The 19531-nt window shown below is 37.4% G+C and overlaps 1 protein-coding gene across 1 annotated transcript in view; it reads left to right on the forward strand.

Annotated features, from left to right (window-relative positions):
• Positions 1–1224: 1224 nt before the first annotated feature.
• Positions 1225–19531, forward strand: part of LOC150090853 (putative acyl-CoA dehydrogenase 6) — a 110883-nt gene continuing 92576 nt past the window's right edge. The window contains exon 1 of the mRNA XM_090380368.1: positions 1225–1509. Within this exon, the coding sequence (XP_090236494.1) occupies positions 1312–1509 (198 nt within the window). The 5' untranslated portion in view covers positions 1225–1311. The remainder of the gene's footprint in view (positions 1510–19531) is intronic.

Raw genomic sequence — 19531 nt, forward strand, 5'->3', positions numbered from 1 at the left:
AGTGGTGTTCACTGCCATACATGCCAAGATTGTGCCACATCCCCCTTATTCACCGAGCCTCAGGCTTCCTTGTATTACATGGCTCATAATAATAACTTAGCTCCAGTGGCGTAGCTACCATGTAGGCAGGCAAGGCAATTGCCTCCGGGCCCGGACCCTTTAGGGGCCCGGCGTCTTGGGCTGGCTCCTCTTTTTTGCAACTTTCATTAATTTCATTATTTAAGTAGGGGCCCGAACATGTTCTTTGCCTCCGGGGCCGAAAAAGGGTAGCTACGCTACTGCTTAGCTCCCTGTGATTTCTTTCTGATTCCACGTCCGAAGAAAGCACTGAAAGGCAAGCGTTTCGCGTCAGTCAGTCAGTACAATTCTGTGAGTACAATGAGGCCACTGCACCTGTTTCACTGTATTGAAACCTTTTATTATCACCCACCTGAACCCAGTAGTGTTTACATAAAATTATGTATTATTTTATATGTTTATTACAACTGGCACACATCACTGTCATCTTAATATCTTTCTAAGCTGTATTTTAATCAATGTCTGGCCATTATATTTTAAAATATTGCTTATTTGACCTTAAATCCATAAATTTACATCTGTCATTTTGACTAATCCCAACTGTTGTTTTCAGAAAAAGTTTCAATGTAATGAATGAATTGAACTGCTTTTGACTTTGGTTCTAATTTTTATTTAATTCTTTCCCTTTATTTATTTATTGTCTTAGGTCTGGCATCCTATGAACGTTGCAGCATTTACCTGCTAACCAGAGCCACTAATACATTGTGCTCTTATACTTCAGAGAAATACAAAGAATATAATAATAATATGAAAAAATTACGAAAGATCTTATTTTTCATTATTTTTAATTCAGCGAGCGCCGCGCATGCTTCGTCAGAATTACAGGTTTGGTGACAAGTCGGAACTGTTCCATCAGAATACGATTGACGACAGGTTGGAGCTGACGGTGACTTGCGAGGTAACCGTGACTATGAAGCTATACTGGAGGAGTATTCAGATAATTATAATGATAGGAAAAAATACACAAATAATTATAATAATAGAAAAAATACACAAATAATTATAATAATAGTAATAAAAAGCTACGAAAAACAATTTCTACGTTCAACGAACTCTAGAACTCGAAAGACAGTAGCAACCACGTGGTAGCAACTTATAAGCGTTGGACATGCGCGTTATTACTCTGGTAAGAGCGCTGGGAGTAATTGAGTTAGTGTTCACTGTGTACAGTATCTTACTTCTCCGTGGTTTAGTCAGCTGTATGCTTTTTACCTTTAATGCTTGTTATACGCAATGTTTAAAATCGCGAAAAGTTTCTTGTTTCGAAATGCCGCGTTGTCTAAATGTGATTATTTTGCTCCTTATTCTCTTCCTTTTGGAAAGAGATCGCATGTATCCATTAATAGGGGAATAAAAACTGCTGTATCTGCATTAGATGAAACAGGGCTCTTCACGAAAGAGCACAGGGAAATGCAGAGAACTCTTAGTAAGGTAAAATTCAATTCGTACATATAACGTTAGAAGTATTTTATTAATGTGGCAAGTAAGAATTGACTCTGACTTTAATTGCAGATAGTTTGTTCCAGCAAATGTTTCTGGTTTATTTTGTACAGTGGGTGAATGGCATATGAATATTTGTTAAAATGTTTTTGTTTATATATTTATCCTATGACAGTTATATGATAATTAGATGATAACCAGGTCGAAATGGAAAATTTTGCTATACACTCCTATGTACATGATATTATTGATGCGCGTGACGAACTGGAACGGTGCATTTTAACCTAAAATAGATAAATGTCCATTTATGCTGAAGACCAGAAGAGTTTGAAACTTCATTGTAACTGTTGTAGCTGTCAATGGCCGGAGTCAGCACCCGTAAATCACGGCCTTATCGCTAGCAATCTGGAAGGGGTACCCGTTTCTGAATCTCGACCGATAATATATACGTATATCGTATGTTAATATGGGACCACAGCCAACCCACAGAGCGAAATGCAAAATCCTATCTCAATTACTGGATATAATATATCTAAGGATAAAGCGAATTCTGAAGAATTTCGTTATCTCCATGCGAACCCTTCAGAATTCGTTATCCCTCAATACAGGCAGATTGCAAACCATGTCAAGTGGCAGCCGGAATGATAAGACCAGACGTTTTTTTTTACGTCTATTTTGCCTTTATTCTAGGTGACCTGTTTGCAACTTTTTTTATTTTTAAATATGGAATTAATACAGAAATAGGTTTTTCTTCATTTTTGAGTAGGTTTTAAGTTATTACAATAATGGTAGTTATTATTTAAAAAATAATAATATATTTTCATTATACTGTATAACCCTGTATTTTCCTTAACGCTGGTGTGTTTTAAGAGATGAATTGCATTGGACTCTGGATCTGGGCACCTAATGAGGTTTATATGCAATGTTGAGTCAGTTTGATGTGATATAAGCACTGGGTAAACAAAATTTAAAGTATGTACTCTCACTTTCAAAATTCAGTGTGCCAGTAAATCAGAATGTTTTTTAATGGGGTATTTTAACTTTCCAGATGCTGACTAGAATTTGTGGTTTGGTCACTCACACACTAGCAAGGCCTTTAGATTTATTTGATTACTATTTTCTACAGCAGCATGTTAGAGAGGCAACACAATGAAGCAATACTCTTGATCTGGTTATCAGCGATGATTCTTCTTGCATTAAGAATCTGCAGGTAAAAGATCACCTGGATGGCAGCAATCATATTGTACTGATGGGGAATTTAATTCAAGATAACTATGGTCAAGGGAAAAGCTTTTGTTATAAACTGGAGCAATGTGGCATTAAGGACAAGTTTCTGCTATGGATTAAGGGATGGTTGAGTTGAAGAAGACAGTGGGTGGTTATCAATGGGGACTGCTCTCTGTGGACTAATGTCCACAGAGAGCAGTCCCCATTGATACCCCCAGTTCTGTGCTGGGCCCATTGTTCTTTTCAATATTTATTAATGATTTGATGAATGCATATCAGGCGTAATGTCTAAGTTGCAGATGATACAAAAAGGTTGGCGGGGTGGTTAATTAGTAATCAGGATGAGCTACTGCAACAAAGTCTAGGAAAATTAGGTTAATGGTGAGAAATGGTAGTTGTATTTTAACATTGACAAATGCAAAGTACTCCGTATGGGTAGCAGTAAGCCCAGAGTATTAGCATTAGTAGAGGCATATGGTGAAAGAAAGCAAGCTTATACAGTATCAGCAAAAAAAAAAAAAAAAAAAAACCCCTTCCCATTTCACCCCAAATATTTTTCTAGTTCTGCCTCTAATTTATTTAAGCTGTCAAATTCCACAATGACAGATGGAAACCTGTTCCAGCAGTCAACCACCGACTGGCTAAAGGCAAATTTCCACACATCTATTCTACAATTGTCTTTCCTCAATTTCAATTTATGTCCCCTCAGGTGACATAAACTCAAATAATCTGGGCAAGAGGAAGAATCCCTTCAGCGTGGAGCTTACTCAAACCATTCAAGGCCTTATCAGGCTTATATCAGGCTTAATGTCGAAGTTTGCAGATGACACAAAGGTTGGCAGGGTTGTTAATGACAGTAATGGCAGTGTGCTACTGCAACAGGATCTAGATAATTTGGGCAGATGGGCTAAGAAGTGGCAACTGAAGTTCAACCTTGACAAATGCAAAGTACTGCATATGGGTAGAAGTAACCCCAGAGAAACGTACCAACTGTGTGGTACTACACTTAAGGTGGTAGAAAATGAAAAAGACCTGGGAGTAATTGTGCAGTCAGATATGAAGTTTTCTGAGCAATGCAGACAGGCTGCTAGGGCAGGTCATGGGGTTTTGTCAATGATATATAGGAATTTTGCTAGCAGGGAAAAGGAGGTGATTGTCCCTCTGTATAAGGCAATGGTCAGGCCACGCCTTGAGTATTGCGTACAAGTCTGGAGGCCTCATTTTAGGAAGGATGTAGATTTGCTTGAGCGTGTACAGAGAAGAGCAACACGATTGGTGAGGGGAATGAAGGGATTCTCTTACCAAGAGAGGCTTAAGTTCTGCAAATTGCAGTGGCTGGAGACTAGGCACCTGCGCGGTGATCTGATTGAGGTCTATAAGGCCTTGAATGGGTTGAGCACGCTGAATTCTGATGGGATCCTTCCACTTGTTCAGATTACGAACCTACGGGGACATAAGTTCAAATTAAGAAAGGATAGATGTAGAATAGATGTGCGGAAATTTGCCTTTAGCCAGCGGGTGGTTAATTGCTGGAACAAACTTCCATCTGTCGTTGTGGAAGTTGATAGGTTAAATAAATTTAAGGAGGAACTGGACAGGCATTTGGAGGGAATGGTGTGATGATTTTTTTTTTTTTTTTTTTTTTTTTTTGGCTGATGCTGCATAAGCTCCTACACTTGCTTTCTTGCATCATGTGCCACCACCACTACTACTACTACTACTACTTATACACCTCAATCAGAGTAACTTATCAACTGTGTGGTACTGCACTCAGGGTAGTGGAAAATGAAAAAGATCATGGGATAATGCTGCAATCAGATATGAAATTCTCTCAGCAGTGCAGACAGGACAGCTCATAGGGTTTTGTCAATGATATACAGAAACTTTGCTAGCAGGGATAAGGTGATTATCCCTTTGTACAAGGCTATGGTTAGGCCACATCTTGAATAATGTTTATGGTTTGGAGGCCTCACTTTAGGAAGGATGTAGATCTGCTAATTGGGTGCAGAAAAGGGCAACCAGATTGGTGAAGGGAACAAAAGGGTGCTCTTGCCAAAAAAGGTTTCTGTTCTGCAACTTTCTTTGTAGGAGTCCCCATCTGGAGACTAGTCACCTATGGCAGGTATCTAATTGAGGTGTTTAAGGCCTTGAAAGGATTAAGCCAAATGTTGATGGCATTCTTCCTCTTGCAGAAACTACACATATGACAACCAAATAAATTCAAATTGAGGAAGGATGGCTGCAGAATAGATGGGTGGAAGTTTGCCTTCAGCCTGTGGGCGATTTGATTGTTGGAACAAACTTCCATCTGTTGTTGTGGTAGTGAGTGGTTTGAATAAACTGAAAGGAAGAACTAGACATTCGTGGAGGGTATGGATGGTGAATTGTGTAATTTTTTCCCCCCTTGGCTGATGCTATATAAGCTTGCTTTCTTGCATCATTTGGCATGGTAGATAATGATAGTAAATAGGATATGTTTGCAACAAGATCTAGAAAAATTAGCCAATTGGCCTAGGAATGGCAATTGAAGTTTAATATTGACAAATGCAAGGTATTACATATTGGTAGCAGTAATCCTAGATTAATGTATTAGTTGTATGGTACCATACTCAGAGTAGTAGAGAATGAAAAAAGACTTGGTAATTGTGTAGTCATACAGGAGTAGAGCATCGAAAATCCGAACGAGCCAGCATTTTTTTTTTTTATGCTGGTGCCATAAAATAATTGCAGTAAGGGCCGGCTATTGTCATTGCCGTTTGCGAATTGAATTTTGATTCTATTAAACGGCAATTGTAACAAGCGAAAACCGGAGGAATATTATCCTCAGGCTGTAAAAATGAAGATATAAAGCATAAATTTATACTTTTATTTTACCTTACCAATTAACAAAATTAAACAATGTGTAAAAATCAGAAGAATATTATCCACAGGTTAGCAAAATAAAATTTAATTTACGCTTACGTACATAGCTAAATTAATATCTGTATAGTGCTAACTAAACATAACAATTTGTAATCTGTTATTCAACGAACTTTATAATCTGTTATTTCTGTTCACTGACTTTTTTTTTTTAATTGTAAAATCTGAAACAGCGAAAAAAGATAATAGACAATCAATAAAAAAGGACATGGTATGCAGAAATTGCAAGTGAGATATGGAGTAAAAAGTTTACGAAGATATAGAAATAAAGAGATTCTGAACAGGGTTTTTATTTTTACAGGGTTTTATTTTACCGTACCATAGTTATGGTCGTCTTTTAAAAGGAAACAGAAATTAACAATTAAATCGAGGATTGAGATTTTAAACATACTTTCAAAGGGAGAAAGCGGGTCTTCGTTAGCAAGATTTTGAGGTGGTTGGAAAGTCAACCATAACAGAAATTAAAAACAAGGAAAATAGGCTAAGGTAAAGAAAGCCAACACGAGAACGAAGAGAAACGTCGGATAACTTACGCGGAAAATTAGTTTCCCGACACTTGAGTGCTGCGTACAGGACTGGAGGTCTCATTTTAGGAAGGACGTAGATTTGCTTGAGCGTGTACAGAGAAGGGCAACAAGATTGGTGAGGGGAATGAAAGGATCCTCTTACGAAGAGAGGCTTAAGTTCTGCAAACTGCAGTGGTTAGAGACTAGGCACCTGCGCGGTGATCTGATTGAGGTGTATAAGGCCTTGAATGGGTTGAGCACGCTGAATTCTGATGGGATTCTTCCACATGTTTAGATTACGAACCTAAGGGGCCATAAATTCAAATTGAGGAAAGACAGATATGTAGAATCTGTCTTTCCTGTGCGGAAATTTGCCTTTAGCCAGCGGGTGGTTAATTGCTGGAATAAACTTCCATCTGTCGTTGTGGAGGTTGATAGGTTAAATAAATTTAAGGAGGAATTGGACAAACATTTAGAGGGAATTGTGTAAATTTTTAAAAATTTTATTATTATTATATTTTTTGACTGATGCTGCATAAGCTCATACACGTGCCACTACTGCTACTACACCGGACTCTGGCGCTGCTCGTCAGTAAACAGAAGGTAGGTGTTATCGGTCTAGAGCCGAAATCAAGAATATATTGATTGACAGGCAGGCATGGCAAACGATGAAATGATTGGGTGTGGGCGTGACAGGTACTGTGTAATAATTGGTTGGCATTATAATGTGTATTTATGAGTAAAGAATGGTGCATAAAAGTTTTGTGATGAACGGTAAACATATAATACTAGTAATGATTCTTTTAAAAAATAGAAGAAATTTGTAAGGAAAATAAAACGTTGGTTGATTTTTTGATGAAAATTAAATTAATAAAAGTTTCGTTCTGTTCATTTTTGTTCTTTTCTCATTATTAAAAGCAGATTTTTGGAGTTCATGAGTGTTTTTACTATATTGTTGATTTAGGTTTACCAAAAAAGAAAAGGTTTCTTTAAAATAAAACATAAGCCAGTAGTATGGCAAAAACTGTAGAGCGAAAATTAACATAAAAATAACCCAAAATAAAACGAACGAACGGGAAAGGGAAAGTAAAGGTAAGATATAAAGAGTAGCCGATCAGCCCCTATATAATTTAGCACTTTAAATCCAATTAATAAAACCGATATAAAATTTAAAATGCCAATTACATAATAATTTAGCGGTATCACCCACCCCTCGAAAGGTACCAGTTCCGAATGACGTGAAATATCACCAAAAAGGGTTAAAGGAACTACTAAAAGATAACAATATCAAAATAATAGACTGACCATTATGCCCCATATCGACAGAGGGCCACGAGACCAATAATGGTCATGGAATTGCTGCATTTCAATAGCTATACAGATCGTCGCAAAGGGTGAAAAGATCGAAGAACCAAACCACCCATTCCTCTTCCGATCGATCCACCAATGCAGAGGATTTGCACGGCGGTGGTCCTTATGCAGCGAAAAATAAATTATAGAACAGACAGCACTCTAAAGCAGAGCCACACCACTGACATAATGTAAGCCGAATCAGCTTATATAAAAGGAAAATAGATGGCGGCACAGTATTTATTTATTTATTTTATTATATTTTAACTTTTGTCATTATTTAAATAAATAAATATATTTAAAAAGTCGAATCAGAGGATGGTAAATATGCGAAATCTGAATATAGTAGATGAAAATATGATACATAGCCAGGAAATTCATCAGCCGACTACTCCTGACCATGTGTCAGGCACAGCGTTTTCAAACTTGCCTGTAGCATTAGAAAAAGTGGGGGGGGGGGAGGATATGTGTCCTTTTATTGTAATACTAGTAGACAAGGTAGTCCCTACGCAGTGTAAAAAATGTAAATTAAAATATTTACAAGTGTAATGTGGAATACAATGCAAATGTATGTACGGAAGGAGTGAAAGGTAATGAAAAAGTATAGACAAGCATATGGTAACTTCTAGGGGAAGGAGAGAAAAGATCTTCAAAAGAAGGCAAAAATAGCCATAGGACTGAGGATATGTGTCCTTTTATTGTAATACTAGTAGACAAGGTAGTCCCTATGCAGTGTAAAAAATGTAAATTAAAATATTTACAAGTGTAATGTGGAATACAATGCAAATGTATGTACGGAAGGAGTGAAAGGTAATAAAAAAGTATAGACAAGCATATGGTAACTTCTAGGGGAAGGAGAGAAAAGATCTTCAAAAGAAGGCAAAAATAGCCATAGGACCGAGGATAGAGAGGATAGACGGAGTGTTAGTATCACCCTCGTATTTGGCAGAGGGCGCTGACTTTAAAAATTACACCTGTGAATTACAGGCTCTGAAAAAGCGATAAGTGTTTGTCTTTTTATTTAAATAATTGTTATTTTATATTGTACTTTATACGTAGTCTTATAGTTACACTGGTTATTTTTAATTTTGATAAAGAGTTTTTGTAGATTACTACTTAATATACGTAAAACCGTTATTTCATTCAAATCTTGCAGCCATTGTTTTTGTATAGAGTAGTAGGGAATTCAAATTTTTAATTGTGGTAGGTAGCTCTAATGTATAATTATATAGCGTAATACGTGTCACTGCATTTAGGATTCTATTAGATAGCGTAGTATTGACAATTAATTAAATTTATTGATCTTATTAATTTAAAATATCATGCCCCAGACTAGAGCAGCAAACCAATGGGCACAAAGTGGCAGGAGTTCTGAGACTCGGGGGAGAACTAAGGGGGCGATTCTCCAATGCATCACAGCCTAAAAAAATGTACAATTTGTGAAATGTTTGAACTATCTAGCCAAGGAGGATGTCTTCGTGTGTGCCAGGTGCAGAGAGTGTCTAGAAATTAGGCATCAACTCAGTGTTCTACTGGGCATCTCTAAAAGCTTGAGGTGTAGGGTTTTTTTTATGAAAATCCCAAACATGAAAGGTATCAAAACCTATAGTACTTAGTACCGTGCATGGGTTGAAGGAGAAGTATGGGGGGAGAGGGATGCCGGAAACTTTGCTCTAGAGACTAAACATGGGTTTAGATGCCCTCGAAGAAATTGAGGGGCCCATAAAGCTCAGAGCTGCCCAACTCAACACCAGAGCTTGCTCCTGGGCACCAGGTAACACAGCGGCAATCTCCAAGGCAGAATGTGCTGGTCCCAAAGGAACTAGTTATTGTTGGTGACTCTATTGTTAGGGAGATGGGGAATATATTGTGTAAAAAGGATAGATGGAACAGGACCAAGGTATGTATGTCTGCCAGAGACAAAAGTTGATGATGTAAAGCATATATCTTTTAAGGGCACAAAAGGTGATATTGTTGTACATATTGGCACCAATGACATTAAGAGTAGAAGATCTGTAGATTTACTTAACAAGTACAGGTCAATGTTGCAAAAAAAAAAAGTCGTGAATCGGGGTTAAATTCGAAAGTGTCTGCAATTCTGCCCAGACATGATAGGAGGGAGTACACGATGAGAGCCTTGTCAATCAGAATGTGCAAGGCTCAAGGGGTAGAATTTTTTTCAGAATGTTTTGTGCTTGTTAACAGGAGAGACTGCTTCTACAGGGATGGGATACATTTAAATAGAAAGGGTGCAAGAATATTTGCTGATGCTATTGAGGCAGTGTTAGGTGGGTCGGAAAACTGCTAGCTTGGAGGGATTCAAAGACTAAAAGATTAAAAGTAGCCGCAGGCAGAGGTGAAGGTGATTCTTGCACAACTTCTATTAGAATAAGTAGCGACATGGAGCGAAGGGTGCTGGAGGTTTCAGGGATTGATGGCAGTTATCGTGAAACAGGTGGGTATATGGGACGTGCCAGGGTAACTAGGAATAGGTGCATATATATACCAATGCTAGAAGTACAGTAAATAAATTTGAAGTGTTGGTCAAGACATCAAAGGCGGATATCGTTGGGATATCAGAGACGTGGTGTTACACTGATATTAGGAATGCAGAATTGGAATTTGGGAGTACAATGTGTACAGAAAGGATAGGAAGGGAGGAGGTATCATGCTGTTAATTAAGAAAAACATAAAATCAAAAGTTCATCCAGTTTATATAGATGAATAGTGCACTGTCGAGTCAGTTTGTTGTGACATAAGTTATCACTGCGAAAGCAAAATGGGGGATTTTACTTCCCAGATATTGACTGGAACTTGTGGTTGGTCACTCACACTAGTAAGACTTTTGTGGATTTATTGGATGATTGTTTTCTGCAGCAGCATGTTCGAGAGGCAACTAGAGAGGGTAATACTCTTGATCTGGTTATCAGTAGTGATGATTCGTGTATTAAGAACTTTCAGATAAAGTAACCAACCACTAGGTGGCAGTGATCACAGTGTACTGATGTGGGATTTACTTAAATATATAATCACCATCAGGGGTAAAGGAAAAGGTTTTTGCTTCTGTAAAGGTGAGTACATTGGTCTAAGACAGTTTTTAAATTCTGTACAGTGGGATCAACTGACAATGTTACCAACAGTAAATTCTAAATGGGAATTATTCAAGGAATTAATCGTGGAAGCTACTAAAAGTTTCATATCTATTAAGAAATATTGTTCAAGGTTTAGGCCTAAATGGTTGTCAAATGAACTAATGAGACTCGTGACAGAGAAGAAAAATGCATGGGATGCATATAAATTATCAAGCGACTGGGAAGCCTATGGCAGATATAAGCCAGTCTGTAATCAGACCACAAAGGAGGTTAGGCAGGTGAAGACAGATTACTAGAAATCTTTGGCCAAGAATGCTAAGAAAAACAGCTTTCTTTACTTATACTTAAGATTTTTTTTACTTATATAAACTTTAAAAGGAAAGGGATGAATCTGATTGGTCCACTTGATATTGATGGTTCGACTGTTGATGATCCTACTCAGATAGCAAACAAACTGAATGAGTATTTTGCATCTACATTCACACAATGAAGAATTAAGGTTTGAAAATGTCAGAAGGCTATAAAATTGTAGCAGGGTGCTTAATTATTTTGTAATAACTGAGAGCAAAGTGGAGGAGAAATTGTTGAAGTTAAACATAAGAAATGCACCCGGGGTGGATGGGTTCTATCCAGTTATATTAGATGTGGCAAAGCAACTAAGCAAACCCTTAGCCATAATTTTGAGAGCATCCTTGGACTCAGGGGAGGTCCCCACGGACTGGAGATGTGCAAATGTATCCCCAATTCACAAAGGGGGATTGAAGGATGACAAGAGTAATTACAGACTAGTTAGTTTAACTCCTGTTCCAGGTAAAATAATGGAGTCACTGGTTAAAGATGCATCGCAGGATCATCTAGACAAGACTGCAGCAATAATTCAGACACAGCATGGGTTTGTTAAGGGAAAGTCTTGTCTGACAAATTTAATAGGATATTATGATGTGGTTACAAAGGAACTGGATGCAAAAAATAATTTTGATATCATATATTTTTATTTCAGGAAAGCTTTTGGCACTGTTACACAAAATTTGGGCAGATGGGCTAAGAAGTGGCAACTGAAGTTTAACCTTGACAAATGCAAAGTACTGTATATGGGTAAAAGTAACCCCAGAGAAACGTACCGACTGTGTGGTACTACACTTAAGGTGGTAGAAAATGAAAAAGATGACCTGGGAGTAATTGTGCAATCAGATATCAAGTTTTCTGAGCAATGCAGACAGGCTGCCAGGGCAGGTCATGGAATTTTGTCAATGATATATAGGAATTTTGCTAGCAGGGAAAAGGAGGTGATTGTCCTCCTGTATAAGGCAATGGTCAGGGCATGCCTTGAGTACTGTGTACAGGTCTGGTGGCCTCATTTTAGGAAGGATGTAGATTTGCTTGTGTGTGTACAGAGAAGGGCAACAAGACTGGTAGGGGAATGAAGGGATCCTCTTACCAAGAGGCTTAATTTCTGCAAATTGCAGTGGCTGGAAACTAAGCACTTGCGCAGTGATCTGATTGAGGTGTATAAGGCCTTGAATGGGTTGAGCACGCTGAATTCTGATGGGATCCTTCCACTTTTTCAGATTATGAATCTAAGGAGGCATAAATTCAAATTAAGAAAAGACATCTATTCTACATCTGTAGAATAATAGATGTGTGGAAATTTGCATTTAGCCAGCAGGTGGTTAATTGCTGGAACAAACTTCCATCTGTCGTTGTGGAAATTGATAGGTTAAATAAATTTAAGGAGGAACTGGACAGGCATTTGGAGGGAATGGTGTGATATATATATATATATATTTTTTTTTTTATTTTTTATTTTTTTGGCTGATGCTGAATAAGCTCATACACTTGCTTTCTTGCATCACATGCCACCACCACCACTACTACTACTACTACTACTATTGCACTAATAGTTTTACAAACGGGAAAAAATAAAAAAAGACAGTATAAAGAAAAAAAGTGTAGAAAAAGTCATTAAAAATACTGAACTTACTGGGTATGTAAGGCCCAACCTTAAAGAAAGGGTTCTGGTATAAGCAAGCGTTAGTATACCATAGGCTTGTAGAGAAGGGAAATTTAAACTAAAAGTTACCTGGAGTCATTAAGTAGAGTGGAGGAGTGACGTACACAGCCAAGATGCGAAAGGGAGAAACAATGACAAGTCACCAAGTTTTTATAGATTTAGAGAAACAGATAGGGATGACCTCTATCGCTGAAAAAAAATTGGGAAAGATGGCCTAAAAACATGAAACATTAGACAGAAGGCATCGGACATACCAAAATGTGAAGGAACATGAGAATCAGAATATAGAACAATAATTCCGAACTATAGGAGATAAAAATCCGGTAAAATTTAGATGATCAGATAACAGGGTTTTATAGATTACGGCTCCAAACTTCCCTCCCCCCCTTTTCTAATACTACAGACAAGTTTGGAAATGCAGCGCCTGTGTTACCCCTCTCGTTTTAGGGTTTGTGCTTGCTTACTTAGGTTTCCCCATTTGTCTGCAGTTTTTTTGCCTTCGCGAGCTTTAGGGTGTGGCTGTAACAGCAATAGCCAGACTAGGCATAACTCATACTTTTTTATTCTTAGTGTAGTTAGGTCGTTTTTGCCTTTTTCTTTTGGTTGGTTATCTTATTATACTTAACATATTCGCCTGTCTGGTACCTAGTTCTGCTTTCATCTAGGAAGTTTCTATAGGACAAAGCCTCGTATACCCTCAGAATAAAGAGGGAAAAGATTACTTCCCCTCTCCATCCCACAGTTTGGGCTTTTGCGTTGTAATCATCATCGGGTAACTATGTAATTAATTATTCGATGCCGCAGTTAACTTCTAATCATACTTTAACACTTAGCTCTACCACTTTAGTGGTTGAATGTGAGGTTTTGGCAGCAAAAGAGAAAAAGAAACCTTTATAACACAAAACATAACAAAGTTTAATACAAGAGAGAATTTACACACTTCACTCAAAAGATATATTATGACATTTCATGTTCATCAAAGTAGTCCAGCAATTATAAGATCAAACTTAACTTTTAAGGTTTTACATTCTTAAGTATCAATAGGCTCAGATTATATGAAACTAGAAAGGAAACATTTTAACAGCATCATGTTTACTCTCATTTTCGTACTCATATCATTTTAACTTACCAGTTCAAGATATCATGCTGGGTTGATCAGTCCACGGCTGTGGTTCTTCTATTTCCTCGGCCGGCTCTGGGCGTTGGCTCAGCAGAACGATGGTCAGTTTCTCGCTGGGCTCTTTGGCTCGCTGATCCTTCCTTCGACATCTCGAGTCTTCTTCCAGTGGAGGATTCTGCAATGGTCATGTCAGCTTCTCTCCGTCTGTGCTTCTCCTTGCGAGGATCCGCTTTTTATGTCCCAAGCCCGCCCACACTGTTCATTCAAAACTTTTTTTTCTCATTGGCGGGAGCCAAGTCTTAAGATGCTTGATGGTACATCATGGAAAAGTACTGGGTTCAAAGAGGTATCTAACATCGCCTCATCACGCGACCTAATGAATATTCCAGCAACACGTGGAGCCACTCTACCATCTCCCTTTTTTAGGTAATGATAGAGCTATTGCTCGCATTCATGCAGCATTTGTATGGGCTGAGAGGTATCTGTCTATCCACATGAGTATCACTGTTTCTTACCCTCTCCCTTTGCCCTAATTTGCATCTTAAAGTGAATGCGTCCATCCGGTGTTTACACTTGTAAGTGGCTAACTGATATAGCTGTTGCTGGCTAACAATTGTAGGCCTCTTTAACACGTATCTATTACAGTTATAGCGACTAATTTTTGCCATTTTATTTAGAAGAATATACGCTTTTACTTGAGGATAATTACTCTGCTTTGTACTTTTCATTTGGTACTTAAAGTGATTATTATATCGAAGCTTTTGAGAGAGATCTAGATAGGACAGGTACAGAAAATTAAGTCGTTGACTTTAGCGTAAGTTTGAAACATAGGAAAGGGCAGAATTAGCGCTATAACACCTGATACATGGTCAGGAGTAGTCTCCTGATGAATTTCCTGGCTATGTATCATATTTTCATCTACTATATTCAGAGTTTGCATATTTGCCATCCCCTGATTTGATCTTTTGCTAAAATTGCCTTCCCATATCTGAATATAGTGTTATTTATTTACTTATATATTCTTTTTTTTCCCTCAGTCCCAGTTCATTTTTGAACTAGTTTTTCAAATTCTTTCACCTGTTTAACCACTACTTCACTTCCACTTTCTACTATCTCTTTAACTTCTCTTAGTTCAGGCACCCTGTGTACTTTCCATTTTCAGACACTTTATTTATTCTACAAACCACACATTATATATATACTGTGTATGTATATGTGTGTGTGTATGTGTATGTATATATATATATATATATATATATATATATATATAGTAAATAGCAATTGAGGTGTTGATTGACATTATGATACGTGTGTATCTGCACAAGTGTCTTTAAAAGTACAGTAATAAAAAATTAATATTTTGTTATAAACAATTTATGCGCTAGTCTACCCATGATTCTAAAGAAAAAAGGGTTAGGCTACCCCTCCATTTCGGGAGCGGTTCAAGCTCCCATGGAATTCAAGTGGAGGCAACCTGACCTTTTTTCACCATTAGAGCTTATTTTTGAACAAGAAAATAAAAATACAGTCATAAAAAAAATGTATTTCTAAATATGATTGATTCTAAAGAAAGGTTATGTTACCCCCTCCACTTTGGGAGGGATTGAAGCTCCCATGGGATTCAAGTGGAGGTAACCTGACCATATTTTTTCATCATTATGGAAAGTGTTCATTATGGCAAGTTACCATTGAGGCAAGTAACCATTAGTGCTTCTGAGTGCTACTAAAGTGGTACTGTTATCATGTGTTGTATTCATGCAACCAATCAGCATATCATTTGCCACACCTACCTGTCAATCATGTCGTTCTCGACTTCTGCTCCAGACCGATAACACCTACCGCCTGTTTACCGCCAGTGCTGGAGTGCCGTATTGGGGAACTAATTTTATGCATAAGTTATTTGTCATTCTCGTGTTGGCTTTCTTTACCTTTGCTGGAAAGTAATTTTTTAAAGTTCGCATCGAAACTTTATTAAGATGATGGTGCAAAAAAAAAAAAAAAAAAAAAAAATCCCCTATGAGAACATCTAATGATCTTCAAAGATGCTGTTTTTTGTTGTTGGATTTTGGTAGCATTTGCAATTAAGACTGTATTGCTCTGTGTATACTGTCTGTAAATTGCTTATGTTTGCTGGTTGTTTTTCCGGTTTGGTGGATGAAAAACTCCAAATTTTGGAGAGAAAAACCATGCTGCTTGAGACTGATTAACTCGGCCACATTTTGAAAAAAGCCCATAAATTCCTCCTGTCATCGATGGATCTCGGGGTGGGGAGGATGGTGATTCTGCCAACTGTAGCTAGATACGAGCAACAGATTGGATGTTGTCGAACTCAACTATTGCCAAAAAGAGAGAGATCTACAGCAAAGAAATAGAGTTCAAAAATCTGGCAAAAAATAAGTAATTTTTGTTAAAGGCCTATACATACGTGTTATTGTGGCTGAAAGTTACATTTATTTTTTTACCTATGAATAAAAATATGTTATGTACAACTTGATGTTTTTATTTTTAAACTACTAAACCCTTTTTTTAGTCTCCAGAACAGTATTTTTGATAAGTTTTAAAATCCGAACAAATCGGAAATCCAAACTACCCCTGGTCCCAATTAGTTCGGATTATCGACGTTTTACTCTATATGAAGTTTTATAAGCAGTGCATACATCTCATGGATTTTGTCACTCATATCCAGGACTTTTTTCAGCAAAGGATAAGAAAGTGATTATCTCATTATAAGGCAATGGTTAGGCCACATCTTGACTAATTCAAAGAGATGTGCACGCCTCATTTTAGGAAGAATGTGCATCTGTTGGAATGGGTGCATCCTTGCACAGATTACAAACGAGGGGGTATAAATACAAATTGAGGAAGGATGGTTGCACAACAGATGTGTGGAAATTTACCTTCAGCCAATGGGTAGTTTGTTGTTGAAACAAACTACCCATTTTTTTATTTTATTTTTTATTTTGTGGTATATAAGTGGGTAGTTTGAATAAATTCAAGTAAGAATTAGACACACTGTTAGAGGGAATGGACAGGTGATATGGGAAGTGTTTTGGCTGATACTGTGTAAGTTTGCTTTCTTGTATCATTTGCCGCTGTTATTGTCTATTACTAATCTGGATCTCTCTTCCAATTTAGTTTCCACAAGCAGCTACTCTATCTGGTTCTAAGTTTTCCTGATTTCGAGAGTCATCTGTGGTGTCAGTTTAGTCCCTTGCTTCAAGGTATCAAGTGGGTTGGCTTTTAGGGCAAATACATAATCTAATGTGCTTTTTTTCCATCGTGTGGTCTTGGTTTATCGTTTCATCTGCTTCCTGTTAGGGGAATTCTTCTCTGAGAAAATAAACTAACTTCAGGAGCCATTCCTGAAGGAATGGCTCCTGAAGGTTAGCTAAGTCTGCTGAGAATTCTTCAGTGGCTATTGTTAGGTCATAAGGCATGGGCACTTCTATTGCCTGTGTCCATGTGGGGTGAGGAAGATATCACTTCCAGCAAGGACATGTATGTATTCATGACTCAGTTCCACCCGAGTCATGTATGTATTCATGACTCGGGTGGAACCCAGACTTTCGTCTATCTCCACCTGAATAACCTGTATTTTAATAAATTTTGAAGGGTAGGCCTGAAATGTGTATGCATGTTAGTATAATGTGTATTGTGTTATGGTATGTTGTTAATACCAGACTTCTTTGCCACCAAGCAGATGCCACCAACCATATGGCATCCCCTGTCTGGTTCCAATCCCTAGACTTGAGGAGCCAGACCTGGGTCTGCTATTCTACCTGTGCTTACTGCATGAAAATCCCACGCCCACTGGAGGTAGTGTAATACCAGTGGGTGCCCACAAATCCCGCTCCCAGAATTCCCAATCAGCAAAAAAAAAAAAAAAAAAAAAATTCTCTCCCTCCAAACCCACCACACACATACATGTGTGGGGAGAGAGGAAAGGAAGAAATAAAAATAAAGTAAAAAAAAAAAAAAAAAATCATTTGTTTCTGCCATAAGCACACTTGGTGGCCTCAAATAATCAGTGAGTATGTGCATGAGCAGAACAAATAACATAACAGAAAAAAAAAAAAAAAGCGCAATGAGCAACTACAATCCAACTTAATGTTAAATCCAACAAATGGCCAACAGAATGTTAAACAACAATCATTCTATTGATACCACTTCTTCGCTTGTGAAACACATGCACACAAAATGATTGCAATGCGTCGTATCTTTCCTGATTGACTAAAAAAGAACTTTCCTTACCCCTACTCAAATTATCAATCTTAACTCTGCCCTGAAGTCATTATACAAATTACACTCATATAGAAGATGACTCCACAACTCCAAATAACCACAAGACCATAATGGAGAATTCACTAATCCAAAATTAAATAGCTTATAGTTGATTGACCCATGTCCAATCAATATAAATGACATTTTCATTACTGGGGAGAACCAGGTATTAGATTTGTCCAAAAATACAACAATTAGGATAAAAAACCTTGTCACTTTACCTGTAACACTTTGATCCCATCTCTGTTGCCAAACTAATTAATTTACCCAATATATCAAGCTTAACCTTTTTAACATCTGACCCAACATCCAATGTAATGTCCATAAAAGACATAGCAATCCCTTTCTTAATATAGTAACAAAATGCCCTATAGGCAATAAATAAGTCTAAAGGCAAGTGTCCAGCTATGACTTGCAGGGCATTTGTTGAAAAAGTCCTGTGTACTCACAAAATAGAAAGGAGCATTGTATTGAGTGTAATTTTTGCTTAAATTTAACATTGACTATTCTGGAATACCACACAGAGGCTCCATAGGACACTATAGGAAAAAAACAGCTTTATAATATAAATTCAATACCTTACCTTTCTCTTCAACTCCCGATTAGACCTTGTTAAATGTATGATTGCTGAGCTAAATCATTTTACCTTATGCAGAAAAGTAAGATGTCAAAAATGATAACTGGTCATCAGTTCTTAGACCTAAATATTTTGCCACCTGCACCAGTGGACTCTGTATACCATTTATAAGTGCTGTAGGAGGTTTTCTATAATTCAGTCTACCTTTTAGCAACATCATAAGTCTTTAGTTGGTATTCTTAATTTATGCAAAATGGTCCAAGCCAATAAATTGTCCAATACCTGCTTAATTTTTACCTCTAATATACGTCTTAAATTTCCTGTAAAATATAACACCAGATCACCATAAGCTATCTTATGCAGATGATTAATGGGTAGTTCCAACCAGAGATTTAATACTAAGTTCCAGAATAACGGGCCAAGTCCAGATCCCTGGAGACCCCCCCCCCTCAACAACTGTCTTTCGAACTTTAAATGCATAGATTTAACCACAATTTTCCAACCATGTAAATAACTTTGTATTATTCTATAAAAGTAAGCTAGACAATTCATTTTCCTTAATGATAGTAAAATGCTTTCGTGCCACACCTAGGGCTTACAATACCAGGATCCTGGTAATTTTTTCCGGTATTGAAATACTGGTATTGATACAAAAAAATACCAGTTTTTCGGTACTATTTTAAAAAAATAGTTTATAATTTAATAACAAAGGTTATAAAATCACATTTATGTGATTATGATGTCCTTATCTCTACTAGCAAATGTTCTATAAATCATCGATAGGACACCATGCAACATTGCAACCTGTCCACAATTCTCGGACAACTTCATGTCTGACCGTATCATAACTCTCTAGTCCCGTTCCTCCCCTACTGACTTTAGTTCAACTGCACCAAGTATTTTTAATTTATGAAACTGGGATACCGATAT

The sequence above is a fragment of the Mastigoproctus giganteus genome, chromosome 1, assembly GCF_048544385.1.
Source record: "Mastigoproctus giganteus isolate SK-2022 chromosome 1, ASM4854438v1, whole genome shotgun sequence".
NCBI classification, from domain to species: Eukaryota; Metazoa; Arthropoda; class Arachnida; order Uropygi; family Thelyphonidae; genus Mastigoproctus; species Mastigoproctus giganteus.